The following is a 23,592-nucleotide window of genomic DNA, read 5'->3' as shown; positions in this document are numbered from 1 at the left end:
TGTCATTACCAAACACTTTTTCCCAGTCTGTGGCTTCCCTTTTTACCCTGTTAGAGAAGTTTCTGGATGCGCATAGGGATTTGATTCTTAGAAGGTCAAGGGCATAAATCTTTATAGGTGACTTCTCATCTTTCTTTCTGGATTAGCTGATGAATTTGAACTGCTGACCTTTGGTTAGCATCCCGCACATCAGAGATGAAAGGCAGTAACAATTGCTCTAGAACTTGTGTGGCTTAAGTCCCAGAAAAGAGAAGAAGGGCAATGTTGAGAAAACAATCACCAAGAACTTCCTGAACTTGGTTGAAGACCTCAATGTACAGACTCAAGAAGCTCGGGAGAAAACCTACACAGGACAACAAAGGAATCAAAGCTGGGCCTCCATGTATAGCATAAGCAAGGGTTGGAATCAACTTTACTGTAACCTTAAGTTAGAACTTTCACTTAACACCACAAATTAGAGAGAAACCCACAGCACGTTTATGAGGCCACAGAACGTGGCAGAGAGAAAGTGTTCATAACCAGCTTGGGCTGTGGGAGCTCGGGCCTCACCTCGATGGACGAGATGGAACACTGAGTTGGCACTTCTCTTTCGTAAGATGTTTTCAGCCACAAGGGTGAAGTTGTATTGCTTTTGGAAATTCTCAGTCACTTGCCAAGTGCACCGATTATTGTGTTCACAAACCTTCCTTTTCTGGGAAAATCTTTAAAGAAACAAACAAACAAAATTATAGGGTTGACTTCTGTCAATATGGACGTCTCCTCTTAGTGGCTGGACACCCTCTGTGACTGCCCCAACCACGCCCCACACGATGGCATGGAGCCAAGGGCAACAAGTATTAACAATGAGCACACTGTGCCCTTAATTAATCTCATTATATATATATATATATATGTTAATAAGTGAGTTCTGGTTATGTAGTCCATAGGAGCTGTGATGTTAACCCAAAAATGGTATCTCTCTCTGGGTTCAAATCTACCAGTGACTCCTGAGGATAAAGATGGACAATCTCTTCCCATGGAATTTACAGTCTCTAAAAACCCACTCAGAGGCAATTATGAGTCAGTTCTGACAGAAGTGAGTTTGGGGGGGGCAAATGTTAATTATGTCAATTATGACCATAACTCCCCATGAGTGGTGAGGACCCTGGATAGAATTGTTTCTTCAAAAGCACCTGTACATAGTGATGTAAGGAGCAAGTTTGGTAAAGATCCCTCATGATCTGATAAAACAAGGAGCTGCAAAAGGAGTAAAAATGGAAACACCCTTAATCCCACTGCAGCCCTGATTCAACACGGGGGGGTTTCCCAGGAGTCTAGCCTTTTGTCTCAAGAGGAATAAAAGGAGAATAAAGATAGAAAGAAAGTGGAACTGCAGTACCAAGAAGAAAGACAGTCAGGAGCAGAAAACATCTTCTGAACCTAGGTCCCTGTGCTAGGAAATGCCTAGAAGCACAGATAAAGGAAGACAGCCTTCCCTAGAGCCTTCTCCTGAACGTGGACTACCAGCAGCCTAAATGGTGACAGGAGAAATTTCTACTGGTTAAATCTATCTGCTTGTGGTATCTCTGTCATAGCTTCTGCTGTTGTTGTTAGATGCCATCATGTCAAGAACTCATAACAGACCTATCAACGATAGACTGGAACTTATTTATACCTCACAAAACCTACTCTTCTTTCATACTAGCACTATAGAACTAAGAAACACATCGTCTAACTGACTGCATAGGAAAAGAAAGCCCCTGGATGAGATGGATTGACACAGGAACTGGGGGAACGTGGGTAGTTGGGACAGAGTCAGTGAGACTGGCTCAGGACAGGGCAGGCTTCAGAGCTGTTGTACATGGGTTCGCTATGAGTTGCAGGCACCTGACAGTAACAACCAACGCAACTGATGGTATTCTTAAAATGTCAGGAATTAAAGTCACCCACATCATCAGATAGAAATATTTTCATGTCATTTTCATTATTAACTTAATTTCTTATTTTTCTGCCACATTGCCTTCATCAAAACTCGGCATGAAGGTCCTGCATGCTAGGGACCACTTAGGGATGTCCTCCTGACACTGGAAGGGTGGTTTGATACATTTGCTATATATACATTTGATACATTTTCTGCCACATCAAAATGCAGCATTTGCTTTGCTGTGCTACAGACTGCATGATCAACACATAGTTAAATTAATAAATGACAAGTAGCTCGAGCTAACTTACGCTTCAAATAAAGTGTAGATTGGGGTAGTTTTTAGCAAACCAGTGTTCCTCCCAGGATTCCATGTGCAGACCAAGTTCTTTAGGTCTCGGGTTTCACAGGAAAAGTTCTTGGGCTCTTCCAGGATTTCTGTTCTCACAGAGAAAACAAACAAAAAGAAAAGAACTGGTTAATACCCTTTTAAAAACTTGTCTATCGGTTGGCGCAGGATAGAGCAGGGTTTAGGGTTGTTGTGCATAGGGTCGCTATGAGTCGCAAACGATTCGACGGCACATAACAACAACAATAACTAATAATAATAATAATTTAAAAACAAAGGCAGCTTAAGAATACAAAACAAAGTATTATAATGAAATGCAAGGAGCTGGAGTCAGAAAATCAAAAGGGCCGAACTCGCCTGGCATTTCTTAAGCTGAAGGACCTGAAGAACAAATTCAAGCTGCAAGCTGCAGTACATAAGGATGCTACGGGCAGAATACTGAATGATCCAGGAAGCATTAAAATAAGATGGAAGGAGTATAGAGTCATTATACCAAAAAGAAATGGCTGACACAGAAGAATTTTAAGAAACAACATATGATCAAGAGGCAATGGTGATGAAGAAAGAAGTTCAGGCTGCTCTGAAGAACTTGGCAAAAAATAAAGCCCCAGGAACTTATGGAATATCAACTGGCATGTTTCAGCAAACAGATTCTGCCCTGAACGTGCTCACCAAGTTGTGCCAAGAAATCTGGAGGAAAGCTACTTGGCCAACTGACTAGAAGAGATCCATATTTACTCTCATTCAAAAAAAAAAAGGTGGCCCAAAAGAGTATGAAAATTATCAAACAAAATCACTAATATCACATCCAAGCAAAATCCTGCTGAAGAGTATACAAAAAACAACTGGAAAGTACATTAACAGAGAATAACCAGAAATATAAATTGGGTTTAGAAGAGGTTGTAATAGTAGAGATATTACTGCTGATGTCCTATTTGATATTTGTTTGTTTACTGGCAGTCCATGGGATAGTCAGCACTCTTCTTCAATACCACAATTTAAAAGGCATCAATGCTTTCTTTTTTTGGTTTGCTTACAATGTTTGTATACACTGTGTTTCACACTATTCTTCATTCACATTGTGTTTCATACAATCATTCTTATGTATTATATTTTATAAAATTAATCAATTCTTCTTCAACCTTAGTCACCGTCCAGCCCAGCTCTCAAATGCATAACTAGTAGCTTTAAAGACCATACCTGAATCAGGCACACACATATGTGTGTGTATGTGTGGATAGATAGATAGTTCCTATTTTCTAATTACAATAGCCATATTGTCATTATCTTTATTCTTCCCATGTTAATCCTGCCTTGTCTTGGTCCTTGTGGTATTCTTTGTCTACATATTACATTCTATTCTTCTCCTCTACCCCTAACCCCTCAATTACCCTCCTATTGTCCCAGTAGCAGCTCTATGCAGTATTTGTCCTTTTGTGACTGAGTTATTTCACTCAACACAGGGCTTGTTAGACTTTTCCACATTGTTTTGTACTTTACAAAGACTTCGTGGTTCTTTAGTGATGCATGATATTCCATTGTGTGGATATACCACAGTTTTTCTAACTACTTGTTTATTGAGGGCATTTGGGTTATTTCTATTTTCTTGCTATTATGAGTAACACTTCTATAAACAGATTTATGTTTGTGTTTCAGCTCTGATTTCCTTGGGATGTATCCTCAGTAGTGGAATGGCTGAGTCACATGGGATTTTAAAAATGAAGTGAGAGGTATCACATTCCCTCATCTCAAACCCTACAACATAGCCACAGTACCCAAAACAGCATGATATTGATACAATGACAGACACATAGATCAATGGGAAAGAATAAAGAACACAGAAATCAACCTGTCTACCGATGGTCAATTGATATTTGACAAGGAATCAAAACCTATTAAATGGGGAAATGGTATAGTTTTGTGGGTGAAGGGAGGTGCGGGTAAAGGAAATAGGAAAGATCTGGCAGGAATCTGGAAAGACAGGCTAATGGTGTGCATAGATTAGTGATAATTCTATAAAACATAATGAATGAGAATGATTGTATGAAACACAATGAAGGATAACTGAGACATAACATATACACAATGTATACGAACTTTATAAGCAAACCAATTGTGGTTGTTGTTATGTGCCATCAAGTTACTTGAAACCCACAACAACACTATTTACTGCAGCTCTCAAGGCTGCCCTGTCCTGAGTCATTTTCACTGATTCCGGCACACCAACCCTCACTGCCCCAGTTACTGTATCAATCCATCTCATCTGGGTCTTCCTCTCCTGCACTATCTTCCTCAGTTTCATCAAGCAAGGTTGTGTAATCTGCATAACGCAGATTGTTGATGAGTCTTCCTCCAATCTTGATGCCCCAGTTCTCCTCATAAAGCCCTGATTCCCAAATGATCTGTTCTGCATTTAAATTGAAAAGGTATGAAGCTAGGATGCATCATTGATGTACTTCTCTCCTGATTTTGGAACATGCAGTGTTTCCTTGCTCTGAGGACTGCTTCCTGGTCCAATTATAAGTTTCAGAAAAGCACAATCAAGTGTTCTGAGATTCCCATTTTCTCAAAGGTTAGCCACAATTTGTTGTGACCCACATGGTCAAATGCCTCTGCATAGTCAAAGAAACACAAAAAGACATTCCTCTGGTACTCTTTGCTTTCTTGCAAGATCCATCGGACACAGGGAAATCAATATAAAACATAAACTTTAAAAACAAAAACAAATGGTGCAGGTAAAATGAAACATCTTGAAACAGGACCAACATCTCAAGTATACAGAAAAACCAACTCAAGATGGCTCAGAGACCTACGGGTAAAACTTAAAACAATAAAGATCATAAGAGACAGAATGGGAACAAACTTAGAAGCCCTGGCATGTGGCATAAGTAGGCGTGGGAAGAAGACAAAAATGTTCAACCAGGAGAGGATAAATGCTGATCAATGAATGTTGTTTGTTGTTGTGTTGTTATATGCCGTCGAGTCACCTGTGACTCATAGTGACACTATGTACAACATCCCTAAACCGTGCTCTATCCCTTGCCAATCTTATTGTCTCCAACACACCTATCCCCATTACCCGTGTGATGGAATCATTCCATCTCATCAATGGTCTTCCTGTGCCACTGGAGAAATCTGCTGTTAAGGACCTCTCCAAAGTGCTAAAAAAGCAACAACATTAATTTAAAGGTACAGCTGAGCCAAGCAACTGTTGTTGTTGATGCTGTGTACTATCAAGTTGGAACCGACCCATAGATGACCCTCCAGTGAGTTTTCAGAGACAGTAAATTGCACGGGAGGAGACTTCCCCTATTTTTTCTGCAGAGGAACTGGTGCATTTAAACAATGTGCCTTTGGGTTGGTGGTGCAACTCCTTACCACCATTTTTAATTGCTTTCTATGCAACTGAAAGTCGGACAATGAATGAAGAGGACAGAAGAATTGACGTCCTTGAATTGTGGTGTTGGATAAGAGTACTGAATATCTCACAAACTCCCAAAAGAACAAACAAGTCTGACTTGGAGGAAGTGCAATCAGAGTGTTTTTTAGAAGCAAGGATAATGAAATGTTCTTGCATATACTTTGGGCATGTTGTCAGGAGGGGCTTGTCTTTGGAAAAAATACATCATGCTTGGGAAAAGAGGAGGGTCAGCAAAAGAGAGGATAGGAAGATTCTCAGTGAGATGGATCAACAAGTGACTGTAACAATGGGCTTGAACACATCAGAGATGGTGGGGTAGGTCAGGATTGGGTAAAGTTCATCAGGCAGCAGATGAGTCACAGTCCCGCGACATAACTGAACAACAACAGTAAATAAGTAAGGAGCTATGGTAGCCTGGTGTGCTATGTGCTGTGCTTTTACCAAAACGTCAGAGGTTCTAATCTACCAGTTGCTCTTTGGAGAAGACATGGGATGTCCCCTCCCTGAAAACTTTACTGCTTCAGATGCCTGATGACAGGTTGCTATGATAGCATTCTTCACCATCACAAGAGCATGGAAACAGCCCAAATGTCCAACCACAATGGTACATGCACTTGATGGAATACGATGCAGCACACAGGATCAATGATTTCATAAATTACTAACTAGGGAGAGAGTGGAGAGCATTATGCTAAGTGAGATAACTCAGTTCCACAAGGAAAAATATTGTATAAGATCTGCCATGGGAAAGTCTGCTGTTAGGGACCTCTCCAAAGTACTGAAGAGCAATGGTGTCTCTCTGGAGACTAAGGTGTGTCTGATACAGGCTATGGTCTTCGCAATCACTTGTTATGCATCAGAGAGTTGGACAATGACCAAGGAGGATAGAAGGAGAATTGATGCCTTTGAGCTGTGGTGCTGGAGAAGAGTATTGAGAATACAATGGACTGTTAGGAAAACAAACAGATTTGTCCTGGAAAGGGTTAAACCGGGTGGCTCCTTGGAGGTAAGGATTCTGAGGCTCCGTCTAACATACTTTGGACATGTTGTGAGGAGAGATCGGTCCTTGGAGAGGGACATCATGCTTGGGAGGGTGGAGGGACAGCGCAGGAGAGGAAGGCCCTCTATGAGGTGGATTGATTCAGTGACTGGGATAATTGGAATGGGAGTGTCAGAGACGGTGCGATTGGCACAGGACAGAGCGGAGTTTAGGGCTGTTGTACACAGGGTCGCTATGAGTCGCAAGTGACTCGACGGCACATAACAACAATAACAACAAGATCATTACTGTAGAAGAAGGGAGCAGAGGGGTGAGAATGGGCGAGGAGGGGGGGTTAATCACAGACTTGCACAATTTGATAGCTGTGTGTATGGTGTGTGTGTGTGTGTGTGTGTGTGTGTGTGAAGGAAATGGGAAGGATCCAGTGTGAAAAACAATGTTTACGAACTTCTTAAGTAAACCAGCATAAAATAAAAAATTTATAAAACAAAAAACAGAAACAAGGTAGCTATGATTCGGAATTGACTTGATGACAATGAATTTAATTAGCAAGCAACAGCTTCCATTTCTGGACCCTTCCTCCACACGGCTATAACAGGAGGCCCAGGCCCAGGCTTATTCATCAATCAGCAGTCACTACGGTCTCCTGGTCACAGAGAAGGAAGCTGCCTCGGAGAGAGAAGGAAATTCAGTCCAAGTGACACCCCCCAATGACAAGAAAATTTACCTCTCTCTCTGCCTCTCTGGGGTTACCAAATCTCAGGCCACTTCTTCTGTATATTAAATCCTTTATGTACTGAAGGTCAAGCAAAGGTGTCTTTATGTGGTATGCTTGACCCCATTAACCACTTCACAGGAGAAAAGACCTGGTGATTTGCTCTGTGTAAAGTTCATTGTCCAGGACACTATGAAACAGTTGTCCCTAGGATACAAAGGCTGGTGAACCTGGAGTTAACTGGGAGCCCCCAATGGCAACAAGGAAAGAAGTCAGGGTCGCACGCTGAAACTGTTCTCTTTCCAGTTTTGTTGGTCCCCAGGACTGAAACTGCCAGCAAGAACAAAAAAGACAACAGGAAATCCTAGCACTTCAGGATAATAATTTAAGTCTTCTTAAGAAAACTAAGAAAGTAAACACAAAGTCAAGGGCAGCACTTGAGTGCAAATGACCGCTCATGTCTCGTAAAGGCAACTCAAATGCGGTCTATTCCACAGGAAATGCAGAGAGAGACAGACACACAGAGAATGTGCAAACTTACGTGATACAAAGAGTATGGACCCTGTTGGATCATCACCCGGCTTCATCTCACAAAACACAGTGCCCCCTGTTGGCCCAATGTAAGGAACCTGATGCACGGTATACGTGGACACATCTGCTGTGAGTTGTTCTCTACGCATTTGTTTCTTTTCCCAGAAACAGGAAAAATTATTCTGATTACTCCTAGAAATGGAACAGAAGGTGACATTGGAGCCTTCTTCCACTATTTTGTCCTGGGGGAAAATGAGGAAATAACCCTTTCCAAGAGAAGGTTTTACTGCAAGACATAAACAACAAAATAGACAATTAAGTTAGAAAAACACTCAAAATTCAAATACTTGGCCCCCTGCCCCAATCACTCTCAGCACTGGAAGGCACCTTAAATTTCATTTACCTTCCTGAGAAAATTGAAGCCTAAACTTTTTATACCGAATTTCAACACATGTCAAAACAATGTAACAAACAGTCCTTTCTACCGTCACTAGTTCACTCGTATTTCACTGATGTTGCCCTGTCCCGGCGATGTGTTCCTTCTACTGTTATTAGCCATGTGTGCTGCCACTCCTAACAGTCCAGGAGGGCAGAGCAGAACTGGCCTATGAGATTCCTACAGTGCTCCAAAGTCCTTCTGGAAGGAGCTGCCCTGACATGTTGCTCTGGTGTCCTCTGTTCAGCTCCTGAAAGCAGTCTGTGGTCGGGCTGCTGGCCCCTCCTGAGCAGTCGATACAGAGCGGCACCAGTAACACCAAGTTCATATCTTTTTGCTGTTCAAATCCACCAGCACCTCAGCTACAGAAAGGGGTAAAAAGATAAATTCCTTCCATTTCTAGCCTGGAAAGTGACTGAAGGACCAGCTATGAGCTGGTTTCAACTCGATGGAAATGAGAGAGACCTCGCCCACGGGGACTGGCTGTGGATGGTTTCTTTCAGAGCTGTGTGATTCCAACATGCAATACAGGCTGAGAACCTGCTCTTAGGTGGATAAAGAATAATCAGATTTTCTCCTTCTTCTTAAGGCAGTTTTGAGGTGGTTGTTCTTGTTAGATGTTTTCAAGGATGATGTACAGCAACCCTTCGAACAACAGATCTGAATCCTGTCCTATCGTGTGTCATTCGCATTATCTCCCACATTCAAGCACCTTGCTGCAGTCACTGTTATCAATCCATCTGTCTGACAGTCTTTCACTCCTTGTTCCTTTCCAAGGAACAGCCACTCCTGACAACATGCCTAAAGCATGTCAGACAAAGCTTCACCATCCTTGCCTCCAAGGGTCATTCTGGTTGTACTTTTCCCAACACTTATCTGTCTGTTCTTTTGGAAGTTCATGGGACATCCAGTAATCTCCTCCAGCATCGCAATTCAAAAGCAGCAATTCCTCTTCCGTCCTTCTTATTCATTGTCCGGCTCTCAGATGCACAACAAATGACCAAAAAGATCATGGCTTGAATCAAATGCACCTTGTTGTTGTTTTCATGTGCCATAAATTTCCTTGTGACTCACAGCAACCTTGTATACAAGAGTTCTGAAGCTTGCCCTATTCTGAGCCAGTGCCACTGACTCCAACACACCTACTTGCACGGCCCTAGATACTGAGGCAATCATCTCATGCAGGGTCTTCCTCTCCTGTGCTGTCCCTCTACCCTTCCAAGCATGATATCCTTCTCCAATGACTGGTCCCTCCTGGCCACATGCCCAAATTATGTGAAAGGAGAAACTTGGTTTCACCTTCTCTGACACAGATCTATTTGTCTTGGTGGTCCATGATATGTTTAAGACACTACTTCAGCACCACAACTCAAACGCATCAATTCTTCTGTCATTCTTAATCACTGTCCAGCTCTCTGATGCATAGCAAGTAATTGCAAAGATCTTGGCCTGGATCAGGAGCACCTTAGTTTCTAGACTGACATTATTGCTTCTCAGTACTCTGTAGATATCTATGACAGCAGAGTTTCCCAGTGCAATTTTGATTGACTGCTGGTGCCAAGAGTGCTGAATGTGGAGCTGAGCCAGCTGTAACTGTTAACTACCTTAATCTCTTCTCCATCCATCATGGTGCTTCCAATTGGCCCAGTGGTGAGAATCTTTGTTTCTTGATGTTGAGCTACAATCCATATTGAAGGCTGCAGTCCTTGACCTTCTGCAGCAAGCACTTCAGGCCCTCCTCAGTTTCAGCAAGCAAGGTTATGCCATCTGTATAATGTAGGTTGTTGATGAGTCTTCCTCCAATTCTGATGCTATATTCCTCTACATAAAGCCCAGCCTCCTGAATGATCTGTTCTGCATATAAATTGAAAAGGTATGGAGACAGGCTCATCCCTGACGCATTCCTCTCTAGAATTTGAACCATTCAGTGTTTCCCTGCTCTGTTCTGAGGACTGCATCCTGATCCTAATATAGGTTTGGCAGAAGCACAATCAAATGTTCTGGATTCCAATTCTCTTCAAGGTTAGCCACAGTCTGTTGTGATCTACACTGTCAAATGCCTTTGCATAGTCAATGTATTCCTTTGGTATTCTTTGCTTTCTGCCAAGATCCATTTGACATTGGCAATAATGTCTCTAGTGTTACGATCTCTTCTAAACCCAGCTTATATTTCTGGTAGTTCTCTGTCAATATACTGTTCCAGTCGTTTTTATAATCTCAGCAGGATTTTTGCCTGCATGTGGTATTGGTGATTTTGTTTGATAATTTCTACCTTGTAGGGTCACCTTTGGTTGTCCTCCAGATTGCCTAGCACAACCTGGTGAGCATATCCAGGGCAGCATCTGTTTGTTGAACTATGACAATTAATAATCCATCAATTCCTGGGGCTTTATTTTTTGCCAAGTCCTTCAGAGCAGCCTGCACTTCCTCCTTCATCACCACTGTCTCTAATCATATGTTGTTTCTTGAAATTCTTCTGTGTCAGACAATTCTTTTTGTTACAGTGTCTTCAAATTAATGTCAATGCTCCTTAGTACTTTGAAGAGGTCCATAACAGCCGATCTTCCCAGTACAATATAACTGTTACTCATTTTGAGACTATGTTTTTTTAAAAAAATTGTGATTTTTAATCTGCAGCCCTCAGGACTAGTTTTAATTGTTTTTGGTCAAACATTTTTCTAAGTGATATAGCCCTGGTCTGTCCATTTGCTGTAGAGGCAACTCATGTTTGCTGTGGTGCTCAACACTGTGATGCTGATGTGTCAAACGCGATCACGGTGACACATGGTGGACAGTGTTTGGTGGAGCTCCCCAATTAAAACAAACTTGGAAGCAGGAGCCACATTTACTTCTGAAATCGCTTGCCTCCGGAAACTCTATGAACTTGGAGAAATGAAAGTTTTTACACAAGTGTTCAGGTCTTTAATTCATAGGGTTGTTATGAGTCATCTATGACTTGATGGCATTTAACAACTCCTTTTTATTTTTGTTGTTTATAATGTAAGTTCTTCCAACCCGGGCCATAATTTTGATCTGTACTTTGAGCATGGCCTTCTTTTTAGCAGTAGGGTACAATGGCTAAAAGCATGCCTTTGGAGTTAAATTAGTTGGAAAAAAATTTTGAGGATTTAGGTCTCTGTCTTCAATTTCCCCATTTTAAAAAATAGAGGTAGGAATAATTTATTTTCAACATAGTCACTGTAAAGATTTGATGCGTATTATACTTAAAGGGTCACTTAAATACAATCCAAACTCACTGTCATGGAATCAACTCCAACTCATAAGGACCCTTTATCAGGTTTCTGAGGCTGTAGGTGGAGGGACTGCTTATCTTTCTTGGGAGTAACATCTGGTGGATTCAAACTTCTGACCTTTAAAGTTAGCAAAGCAACAGGTAAAGTAGTAGGCCACCAGAGCCTCTGTAAAGGCTTCTCAAAAACTCAACTAAAATTCATTCCCTTTGAGTTGGAACCAAATCATAGTTGAAGCTCCATTGGGTTTTCTAGAGGCTGTATATCTCAAGAGGGGAGAATGACAATTGTTTCCCATTGAGCTTCTGGTGGGATTAGAAGCAACAGAAAGAAATGGTTTTTGGGGTTAGCAGAGTAACTTCTAGGCCACCAATGCTCTACTTAAAGGGGTTACCATAATTCAGGGGCCCTGAGCCTCATCAGGCCAACTCAATGGCCACTTTCTAGGTGAGATATTTTTAGATTAACTAAAGCTTAAAAATGTATGGCAGCATTCACTGTAAAATTTTTTTGTTACAAGGTCAAAGGATAAAAATATTTTTAACCTACTTAAACATATTGAAAATTATTAGTACAGAATCTCACCACTCTATAATCAAGAGCTGCTTTCGTTTTCTAAGCTTCTCCCTTGTCTCCAGATTTTGCTGTGACTGGGGACCACCCAGTCCATCTGCACTCCAAGCAGACGTTTCCCACAGGATTTCCTACATTGTGATCTCTACAAGGGCAGACTGTAAGGTCTTTCACTGAGAGATGCTGGCTGAGTTTGAACTACCAATCCTGCAGTTAATTGGAGAGTGCCTAACTGCTTTGCCATCAGGATTCTTTCCTCTTTAAATCAAAGATTGGCAAACAAAGGTTTATGACCCAATTCTAGGCTATATCTTCTGGTTTTGTAAATAAAGTTTTATTGGAATGCTGCCATTCTCACTGGTTTACATACTGCCTCTGACTGCTTTTGCTCCACACTGGCAGGGTGATGCAATCAGGACAGAGACCATGTGGCCTCAGAGCTGAAATCTTTACTATCTGGCTCACTACAGAAAAAGTGTTGTGGCTTCTGCACAGTTTGTGTGAGGCAATTCTTTACAACTGATGTCCTGTTTTGTTTACTTGTCAGAAGCCCACTTCACAAATCTGAAAAATACATACTGAATTTTCTGAATTGGCTTAATTATCTCCATGAATAAATGTGGAGGTGAAATCTTGGACATTTCACCACGTGGTAAGTTTCAAACACACACACTTGTTAGCTACAAAGCAAACTGCCTGCACCTACCCAGGGTTTCTTGAAGGGGAATCCATCAACCTCCAAGTAATAGGAAATAAGAAAGCTTTCCCCCTTTCCAGCCACTTTGCTTCTTACCACTGTCTTTCTCCCATGAGCTCCAGGGGCTCCAGGCCCTGGGCTTGGGAAACCTGGCATCATCCACCAGACTCCTTATTCGCACATAGTGAGTGGCACATTCCAGAGGGAGTTCCGATTCCCAGCTCCAATGCAGGGCCTGGGTCCCCTTCACGGAGGCACTGTAGTTCCCCTAGAATGAAAGAGGAAAACATTTGGAAACATCTGGCCCTGGAATACAGCTTGACTATCACTGCCGAGAGAGAAGCCCAAGACCATGCAACTGAACAGTGTGACCAGTGCAGCCTGTTCTCGGCAGGCCAGCACCTGGGGAGCCAGAGACGCCATCTGCCTTTAGAAAGTCTACTCTCCGCTCCTTGTTATTCGTCATCAGGTTGACTCTGACTCATCGTGACCCATGCACAACAGACCAAAAGGTCCTGTGCCACCCTCGCCACATTGGCTGCCATGTTCCAGTCCACTGCTGTAGCTATTGTTGTTGTTATGTACCGTGGAGTTGCCTGTGACTCACAGTGACCCTATGCACAACAGCACTGAACTCCACCCTATCCTGAGCCAGTCTCATTGTCCCTGACACACCTACCCCCATTAACACAGTTGCTGAATCCATCTATCTCACCTGGGTTCTTCCTTTCTTGGGCTGTTCCTCCACCCTTCTAAGAATTATGTCCTTCTCCAAGGACTGGGCCCTCCCGGCCATATGCCCAATGTATTTGAGATGGAGCTTCAAAAACCTTGCCTTCAAGTAGTGGCTTGGTTCTACCTTCTCCAAGACAGATCTATTAGTTCTCTTGGTAGTCCATGGTATGTTCGAGACAATTCTCTAGCAAAATAACTCAAAGGCATGAGTCTTCTTTTGTCATCTTTATTCATTGTCCAGCTCTCCAATGCATTTCAAGTAATTGCAAAGACTATGGCTGCAGCTATAAAATAGTGTGAATGCATTTCTACCCATGGGCTCCACTTCCAGCATGAGGGCCAGTCTCTTGGGTTCAACAAGGTTCTCATGCCCTTATTTTCAGGAGTATCTTCAGGTTTTTTATTTTAACCTGTGTCAGTCTGTACAATTTGCTGAAAGATATCTATCATGAATGAGGCTTCTGGTACTTCAAACACTGGTGGCAGTGTGATTGTTATTGTTAGGTCCATCAAATCAACTATGACTCACAGCGACCCTAGGAACAACAGATGGAAATCATGAGGGGCTGGCGGCTCCAAGTGGCAAGTGACTTCTGGAGACAGCTCGGTGTCACCTTCCAGCAAGAAGAACTTGGATCAAGATGGTTTTCCTTGGTCTGTTTCAGAATGCTATGAGATCGAGCCATGGTATCTAGAAGCTTCTACCCACACCATGAGTGAGGAGCCCTGACAAGAACTGCGTTACACAGAATAACCTGAGGGATTTTGGGGATACTGCGATACAAACCAAAGAGAAACCAGAACTCCTGAGGGTCTCTCAGAGGGGCCCTGTGTGCTGCAAGTGGCTGTGAACTGAAAGGCTGGTGGTTTGAGTTCACTCTGGGACACCTTAGAAGAATCAGCCACTAAAGCTGTATGGCCCTGTTCCACCCTGATACAAGAGCTGCCGTGAGGCAAACTTGACTCAAAGGCAACTCGCTCTCCTGCCTGTATCCTCTTGAACTACAGGGAGATCATACATCTTTCCTTCAATGTCCAAGACATTCAGACGAGGGCTTCTGATGGATGACACTGTCTGTGTGGGACACACAATCACTGATGTGTGCCCCTTAATTCTATCTCTGCATGAGGATTAAGGATGACATCTCAGCTGTGTCATCTTCAGCAGCACACCCCTCTTGTGTCTCTGTGTCCTCATCTGCTGTCATCTAATCTTAGAGCTGGACACTGGAGTAGGATGAAGAGGATGACATAATAGATAAGGCAAAAGTCTGTTCTTGAAGTTTTTGTCACTGGGTTAAAAATTTGGAAATGGTGCTGTTGTAGTTTAATGCTCTCCAGTTAACAAATGAACTACAGCAACCTTGTCCTCTCCTGCACCTTTCCCACCATCCCTGATGTGCTCAAGCGCACTGCTGTAGTCACTGTCAATCCATCTCACGGAGAGTCTGCTACTCCATCTTGGCCCTCTATCTTTTCCAGCATGATACCTTTTACCAAGGACTGGCCTTCTCGAAAATATGCCCAAAGTAAGTGAGACCAAGTTTCACCATCCTGGCCTCCAAGGGACATCTCTCTGTGCACTTCCTCCAAGAAAGACTTGAAACCACAATTCCAAGTCATCACTTCTTTTCTTTTCTGTCTTCCTTGTTCATTGTCTAACTTGTAAATGTACAAGACTGACTCAGGTGAAATTACTATGGCTTGGATCAGGTGAAAGTTTACTCTTTAAATTGACATCCTTGCTTTTAGCCATTCAGAGAGGTCCTTGTCAAGCAGATTTTCCCTAATGCAGTACATCTTCTGACTTCTTCACTGTTGCTGCTATCAGTGCTCATTGTGGGTCCAAGGAAAATAAAACTGTTGGCTACTTCAGTATTTTTTCCATCTATCATGAAGCTCATAGAGCCCAGCATCCCGGATAATCTGCTCTGCATACAGGTTGAAAAGGTATGGAGACAGGACACATCCCTGGCGTACACCCTTCCCAATTTTGAACCATGCAGTGTTTCCTTGCTCTGTTCTGACGACTGCCTCTTGGTTCAAGTATAGGTTTCTCATTAGCACAATCAAGTGTTCTGGTATTCCCATTCTTCTCAGAGTCAGCCACAGTTTGTTATGATCCACACAGTCAAATGCCTTTGCATAGTCAATGAAACAAAGATATACATTCCTCTGATATTCCCTGCTTTCAGCTAAGATCCAAATAACATTAGCTACAATATCTCTAGTGGTCAAGATTGGTGGAAGATCTATCAACAATCTGTGATATGCAGATGACACAACCCTGCTTGCTAAAACTGAGAAGGACCTGAAGCACTTGCTGCAGACGGTCAAGGACTGCAGCCTCCAACATGGATTGAGGCTCAATGTCAAGAAGACAAAGATTCTCACCACTGGACCAATTGGCAGCATTAGGATGGATGGTGAAGAGTTTGAGATTGTTCACAGCTTTAGTTTGCTTGGCACCACAGTCAACACTCTTGGCACCAGTAACCAGAAAATAAAAAGATGTATTGCCATGGGAAAGTCTGCTGTTAGGGACCTCTCCAAAGTACTAAAGAGCAATGGTGTCTCTCTGGAGACTAAGGTGCGTCTGATACAGACCATGGTCTTTGCGATAACCTGTTATGCATCAGAGAGTTGGACAATGGCTAAGGAGGATAGAAGAATTGATGCCTTTGAGCTGTGGTGCTGGAAAAGAGTATTGAGGGTACCATGGACTGCTAAGAAAACAGATTCATCCTGGAAAGGGTCAAACCAGGCGGTTCCTTGGAGGCAAGAATTCTGAGGCTCCATCTAACATACTTTGGACATGTTGTAAGGAGGGTCCGGTCCTTGGAGAGGGACATCATGCTTGGGAGGATGGAGGGACGGCACAGGAGAGGAAGGCCCTCTATGAGGTAGATTGATTCAGTGACTGGGGTAATCGGGATGGATGTATCAGAGACAGTGCGATTGGCACAGGACAGAGCAGAGCTTAAGGCTGGTATACATAGGGTCGTTTTGAGTTGCAAGTGACTCGATGGCACATAACAACAACATCATGAAGCTGCCTGTTGAACCAGTAGTGAAGGAGAAACATGTAGGAAGCTCTGGTGTCCCTAGTCGCAAGAAGCTATGCTGCAATCCTGAAGGCACGTGGTTCGAGGCCACCAACAGCTCTGTGGGAAAAGGATGAGCAATCTCCTTCTGGGTTTGTAAGTGCCTTTGATAACCAGCTGGAGGGTCAGCCAACTCTGTGATACACAAACAATAACAGCAAATAATCCATGTTGAAGACTATGGGTCTTTGATCTTCTGCTTCAAGTCTTCTCCACTTTATGCAAACAAGGTTTTGATTGTGTCATCTGCATAACACAGGTTACTGATGAGTCTTCCTCCAACTCTGATTCCACATTCATCTTCATCTAGAACAGCTTTTTTTTTTTAAAAAAAAAAAAGTATGCTCTGCACACAGACTGAATAGATATGGAAGACGGATACTATCCTGATGTACATTTTTCCTGATCTTAAACCATTCAGAGTCCCCTTGTTCTGTTTGGACAACTCCTTCCTAGTCTACGTACTGACTCATCTGTCAGCTCGCTGTACTGTGACGGCTTGTATGTTACTGTGATGGTGGAAGCTATGACACCACTATTTCAAATATCATTAGGATGTCATCCATTATAAACAGGCTTCATCAGCAAGTCCAGACTGAGACAGACTAAGAAGCAGGACTGGACATCCACTTCTGAAAAAATCTGGGAATGAACAGTGGGAATTGTTGCATACCATGGCGAATGCAATGAACGTCACTTAAAATGGTTACACAGAAAAAAAGAAAGGAAATTGCAAATGACACCAGGAAAAATAAAGCATTAAACCTTTGTTTTTAAGGATCTTGAACACCTACAGGTTTCACAAATAGTCGACTAAAGCTGCTTCTCTGTGCAAAGAAAAATTTTATTGCATGATCCAGACACAGTTCTTTTAGATCACGAATGAAGTCAAGGTTTTTGGTTAGCATTATTCTCTCTGTTGGAGCTAGGGACTATAAATTCTTACCAATTCCAATTCCTCTAATGCTTCCCAAGATTTATCTTTGTCAATGTCTTACTTCAACATGATCTTTATTAAAAGCTTGACTGCATCAACCAATGAAAAATGCAAACTCAAAAATATTTATAATGTGCTTGTATGACAAATTATGGGATGAAAGAGATTTTTAAGATATTTAGGGGGAAAAAAAGCCAAAATCAACAAAACTACTTACCACCCAGATGACATTGGAAGTTACAATTCGACTGATCTGTATCTGAAAAACCATTTCTATTCTCTGACGGTATAAACTATTGTTGACATGCCATTGAAAATCCAAACGTTGTTGTGAAAAATTGGTGGAAATTTTGAGTGATTCGGGAGTCAACTTCAGAGATTCAGAAAAGTCTGGAAAACCAAGCCATGGTATGAAAAAAATGTTTAATCACAGCATGATTGAAAGCCACAGAAAATGCAACTGTTCAACAGAATCATTGCTTAGCTTTGGAAAGCACGAATTATATGTACATCCTAGACTCTGACACCTTAAAAAAAAAGCTGGCAGGAAATTTAGAAGACAATGTAGATGAGACAAATGACTTGAACAGCACACAGTTGCTAAACTGATGCACAGTTAAAATGATCTGTTACTGAATCCTCTAAATGGAAACTTCACCAAGGCTAAAGAAAGAGCGAGTGCAGCCCTGGTGGTGTAGCCTGCAGGAAGCTGCACTGTTAACCCGAAGGTGGTGGGTGCCTCCCTGCTGCTTTGAATCCACCTGTGGTTCAGTGGGAGAAAGACGGGCCATCTCCTCCCATCATTTACAGCCTCGGAAACTCAACAGAGGGTCAGCTATGAGTCAGTTCCAACACGAAGGCATAGACAGCTTTGACAAATAAAGAGGATTTTTATCATACATTACATATTTCTAAAAGTAAGGAAAAAAAACCCCAAGAGTTTGAATATTGTATGAAATAACATATAAAAAGACAAGAAAAGGAAAATACATAGAAACTACAGTTTATTAGTGGGCACTAGGAGTGGGAAGAAGGCACACATACAAAAACATGTCTGGAAGAGAAGTGTGACAATCGTGCAGCTGGGTCACCCACCTCCCTTCAAAAGACCCTGCTGGATTACCGAGCAGAGAGAGCGAGGAGGCTGCGTGTAGCTCCTGCTCTCACAGGCACTGCAGTTCACTGAACTCCAGAGAGACAGTGGTGGGCCAGGCAGAGCCGGACGGAGGCTCACGGATGAGAACTAACTAAATGACTAACCGTGCGCGAAGGCGATCCTAAGAAGCCGAGAGGCAGAATGTCGTCGTGTGAATTTTTCATGCAAACCTGTCAAGAACCACGAGAAGCAGCACCCAGATGCTACTGTCAACTTCTCAGAATTGTCTAAGAAGTGCTCAGAGAGGAGGAAGACCATGTCTGCTAAAGGGAAAGGTAAATTTGAAGACAAAGCAAAGGCGGACAAGGACCGTAATGAGAGAGAGTTGCAAACCTGTATCTTTCCTAAGGGTGAAACAAAAAAAGAAGCTCAAAGATCCCAACATGCCCAAGAGGCCCTTTTGGCTTTTTTCTTGTTTTGTTCTGTGTATCACCCCAAAATCAAAGGCGAGCACCCTGGCCTTTCCATTGGTGATGTTGTGAAGAAGCCGGGAGAGATGTGGAATAATACTGCTGCCGATGACAAGCAGCCCTATGAGAAGAAGGCTGCTAAGCCGAAGAAGTCCAAGGAGAAGATCACTGCTTACAGAGCTGAGGACAAGCCTGATGCAGCCAGAGGGAGCTGCCAGGCCTAGAAAAGCAAGAAGGAGGAAGACGAAGACGAAGAGAAGGCTGAGGAAGAGGATGATGATGATGATGATGATGATGATGATGATGATGATGATGAAAGGCTCACTGTAGCAAAGTTGAGTGGGTTTTTTTTAAATGATCTATAAAGCATTTAACCCCCCTAAACACAATTCATTCCTTTTAAAGAAAAAAAAAATTACATGTAAGCTGTGTAAGATTTGTTTTTAAACTGTACCATGTCTTGCTTTGTATAGCTAACACACTACCGAATGTGTCTTTAGATAGCCTTGTCCTGGTGGTATTTTCAATAGCCACTAACCTTGCCTGGTACAGTATGGGGGCTGTAAATGGGCATGGGATTTTATTTTATTTAATTTTTTTTACTAATTTACTTACAAAGGTTGTATACATTGTTTTCCATACTGGATCCTTCCCCTTTCCTCCACTCATCAAATTATGTGACCCTATGATTAAGCCCTCCCCCCTTGGATCCTCGTACTCATTCTACAATCATGGTCTTATATAGTATTTGTTCTTAGGAGACGGAGTTAGCTCACTTAGGATAATGCTCTCCAGTCCCTCCCCTGTTAGGTAGCAATTTACAAAGTCGTTCATAGTATTCTATTATGTGAATAATGTCTCAAGCCATTCCAATGAACAGTAGTTTAACTAGTGAAAATGTCTGCCTAGAGCACTACACTCTTTACAAGATTCGTCTCTATGGGATCCAGTGACAAAAGTAACTGGGGAGATTAGACAGATACCTTAGGTTGCAATGAGTTCGTGAGGAGGAGAATAACTCAGAATAGGAAGGGGTGAGAATGCTTGCACAACTCAAAGCAGACAGCTAATGTCACTGAATGGTACAAGCAGAAACTGCCCGACAAGTGTATATTTTACTGTGTGTGAGCTCAACAACTACAAAACAAGTAAAATTGGACTCTCCTTTTTGGAAGGCATATTTCACAGGTTTCTAAATGGCTATGAAGTAAGAAAGGAGCTCTGATGGTGTCCTGTCCTACAAACTGCACTGCTAACTGCAAAGTCAGTGGTTCAAATCTCTGGTGGCCTAGTGGTAAGAATTCTTGCTGCAATCCCAAAGGCATGGGGTTCGAATCCAAGAGCTGAGAAGGATGGACAATCTCCTTTTGTGCAATTACTGCCTCTTAAAACTGGCTGGAGGATCGGCTCTGGGATGGTTCTGACTTGTTGGCACACAACAACAACAACAACAGTACTTGGAGAGAAAGACAGGTGGTTTCTTCCTGTAAATGCAAAGATCTCATTTATGTTCAGTCAGAAATGAGGCAGAGCTGACTTTCCAGTGGGTTTTTAGAGGCTGTAAATTGCATGAGAGGACACTGGTCATCTTTCTCCCTTAGAGTGAAGTGCAGATTCAAACTCGATCTTTGGGTTGACAACACAATTCCTTACCCACTAGGCCACTGGAGCTCCCTCCTCTTGTAATGATTTCTTAAAAAACAAACAAACAAACAAACAATCACCTCACTACCTTCTAGTAGATTCTGACTCTTAGTGATCATTCACCAGGAGCAAGGCTGTAAGTTTTAACAAGAAGACCCCGCCCACCTTTCTCCTACACAGCTGCTGGTGGAGGTGACCCATCGGGCACACTGAGCCTTTTGCTTGGCGATGCAATGTGCTAGTGACTACCCCACTGGAGCTCCTGATAAAGATTAGCAGCCCTGAAAACCTGATGGAGGGATACTATGAGTTGGAACAGAGTTGATGGCAGTGGACTTGGTTTTAGGTTAATAAAATGGGAGCATATCTCATTTTCCAGACAAGATCACTCAGATCTCAATATACTGCACTTAAAACCCTTCTGGTCAAAAGTTGATAAAAAGTATTTATAAAAATCTGCAGGTCTTATCTTACCTATTTATATGAAACTGAATTATCTTTTTAAGATTAAGAACAAGACAAGGGTGCCCTCTCTCACCAGTTGTATTCGCTGTCATCTTTAGCTTGTGCAATAAGAACAAGGAAGAAAAGAACACAGATTAGGAAGGAAAGAATAAAACTGTCTTAATGTATAGATGTCGTCTAAGTAGGAAATCCCCAAATGAAGAGAACTACTCAATGATAATTGCAAGTCATAGGACACAAAGTTACTATACAAAGATCAACTGATTTATTATATATTAGAACCAGACAATGACAATGGATGATAGAAGGAGAATTGATGCCTTCGAGCTGTGGTGCTGGAGAAGAGTACTGCATATACCAAGGACTGCTAGGAGAACAGATTCATCCTTGAGAGGGTGAAACCAGGCTGCTCCTTGGAGGCAAGGAATTTGAAGCTCTGTCTCACATACTTTGGGTACATGGCCAGGAGGGACCAGTCTTTGGAGAAGGTTATCATGCTCGGAAGGGTGGAGGGACAGCACAGGAGAGGAATCCCCAGGACGAGATGGCTTGACATAGTGACTGAGGTAATGGGGTTAAGTGTGTCAGAGACAGATTGGCTCAGGACAGGACAGGATTCGGAACTATTGGGCATAGGTTCGCTATGAGTTGTAGGCAACTCAATAGCACTTAACAACAACAATAATTTGCAGCAGCTCTAATACCACCTTCTCCAACCCTGTACTGTAATTTTCTGTGTTTGCCTACCCTAAGGTTATGAAAAAAAGAAAGTATTCCTCAGTTCAGTGACACTAAGACCTCTAGCACACCTGTGATTGGTTGATGAATGAAAGAGTAAAGTCATGTACACAATCTCCAGAAGATCTGACAGTGATGTTGGAAGGAAGATGGGGGCCCTGTTTCTGTATTGTCGTCAGGTACCATCAAGTCAAGTATAACTCTAACAGACCTTATGAAGAACAGATCTGAACCTGGCCCTACCTGTACCATCCTCATGATCTCTGATATGCTCAAGCCCATCACTGTGGTCACGCTGCCAATCCACTGTTACAAGTCTTCCTCTCTTTCTCTGACCCTGTTTTTTTCCCAGTATGGTGTCTTTTTCCAAGGACTGATCCCCTCCTGACAACTTGCCCAAAGTATGTGAGATGCAGTTTCAGCATCCTTGCCTCTAAGGAGCACCCTGGTTGCACTTTTTCGAAGATAATATCTATTATTTTGGGTAGTACATGGGATATTTAGTACTCTTCTCCAACACCACACCTCAAAGGCATCAATTCTTTCTAGGTCTTTGTTATTCACTTTCCAACTTTCAGATGCACAAGAAGTAGTTTCTGTAGTAGTTGAACACTATTTGCCCTAACATACTTATTTTATTTTCAATTTTTTTCTTTTTTACTAAGATTCAACTCACAAAAATACTATGATTTGTTTATACTAACATATACTACCAGGGGTAATGAATGACTCAAGGACATGAATCAGAAACTACTCACTCAAAAGCAATATAGGTCTTTCTTGGAAAACGGTGAGAAATAGTATGGGAAAGCCAGAGATTCAAATGAGACCTGACAGATTAATATGCAGCCATCTTCCAAATTTCTTGGCATAGACAAGGAAGTACCTCTAGCAGTGATCCATTTGTTAAAACATTGTATTTAGGATTCTCTCAGTTCCTCAAGTCTTGACTTTTTCAACACAGAGAATACCAGAAAGATGTCTACTGGGGTTCTGTTGACTATGTGAAGTGATTCAATTGTGTAGATCATGAAAAATTATAGGTAGCATGGCAAACAATGGGAATTCCAATACACGTACATGTGCTCATGCAGAACGACCACTAGACCATGAGGCAATGGTCGGAATAGAACAAAGGGATACTGTGTGGTCTAAAATTAGGAAAGGTGTGGACAAGACCATCACCTTTAAAGTACCGATTCAACCTGTAAGCTGAGCAAGTATTCTGAGAAGCTGGACTACATGAAAAACATGGCACCATGACAGAGGGATGACCATTAACAACGTGTGATATGCAGACGTCACATTCATTGCTGAGAGTTCAGAAGACTTAGTGCACTTTTTGGTAAAGATCAAAGATTACACCCTTAGGTATGATTTAACCTCAAATTAAAAAAAAAATGACCACAACAAGGTAAAGGTAAATAATCCAATTGAAAAATGAGCACAGGATATGAACAGACACTTCACCGAAGAAGACATTCAGATGGCCAACAAGCACATGAAGAAATGTTCAAAATCCCTAGCTCT

General features: G+C 42.2%; 2 protein-coding genes and 1 pseudogene across 2 annotated transcripts in view; 1 reads left to right on the top strand and 2 right to left on the bottom strand.

The window, feature by feature from the left end:
* The window catches only part of LOC102846668 (oncostatin-M-specific receptor subunit beta-like), a 97,553-nt gene that overhangs the window by 31,404 nt on the left and 42,557 nt on the right, over positions 1 to 23,592 (bottom strand). The window lies entirely within an intron of this gene.
* On the bottom strand, positions 234 to 18,126 carry OSMR (oncostatin M receptor). Its single transcript, XM_006889574.1, has 7 exons — positions 18,111 to 18,126; positions 17,867 to 18,039; positions 12,970 to 13,141; positions 7,927 to 8,202; positions 2,212 to 2,338; positions 550 to 701; positions 234 to 343 (listed from the first exon to the last, which is right to left on the bottom strand). The coding sequence occupies exons 1-7, from the start codon at positions 18,124 to 18,126 to the stop codon at positions 234 to 236; spliced, it is 1,026 nt and encodes a 341-aa protein (XP_006889636.1).
* LOC102874854 lies at positions 18,295 to 19,580 on the top strand (annotated as a pseudogene).

This window comes from Elephantulus edwardii, unplaced genomic scaffold, assembly GCF_000299155.1.
Source record: "Elephantulus edwardii isolate Elephantulus edwardi_28Jun2011 unplaced genomic scaffold, EleEdw1.0 scaffold00079, whole genome shotgun sequence".
NCBI classification, from domain to species: domain Eukaryota; kingdom Metazoa; phylum Chordata; class Mammalia; order Macroscelidea; family Macroscelididae; genus Elephantulus; species Elephantulus edwardii.
This window is presented reverse-complemented; position numbering and strand designations above follow the sequence as displayed.

Bases quoted from the DNA above. Each gene is read 5' to 3' on its own strand.
- OSMR (XM_006889574.1), bottom strand. The intron at 13,142-17,866 runs GTAAGTAGTTTT...CTTTCATTCTAG, and splicing joins CTTCCAATGTCATCTGGGTG to GGGAACTACAGTGCCTCCGT. The intron at 702-2,211 runs GTAAGTTAGCTC...GTTTCTTTAAAG, and splicing joins ATCTACACTTTATTTGAAGC to ATTTTCCCAGAAAAGGAAGG.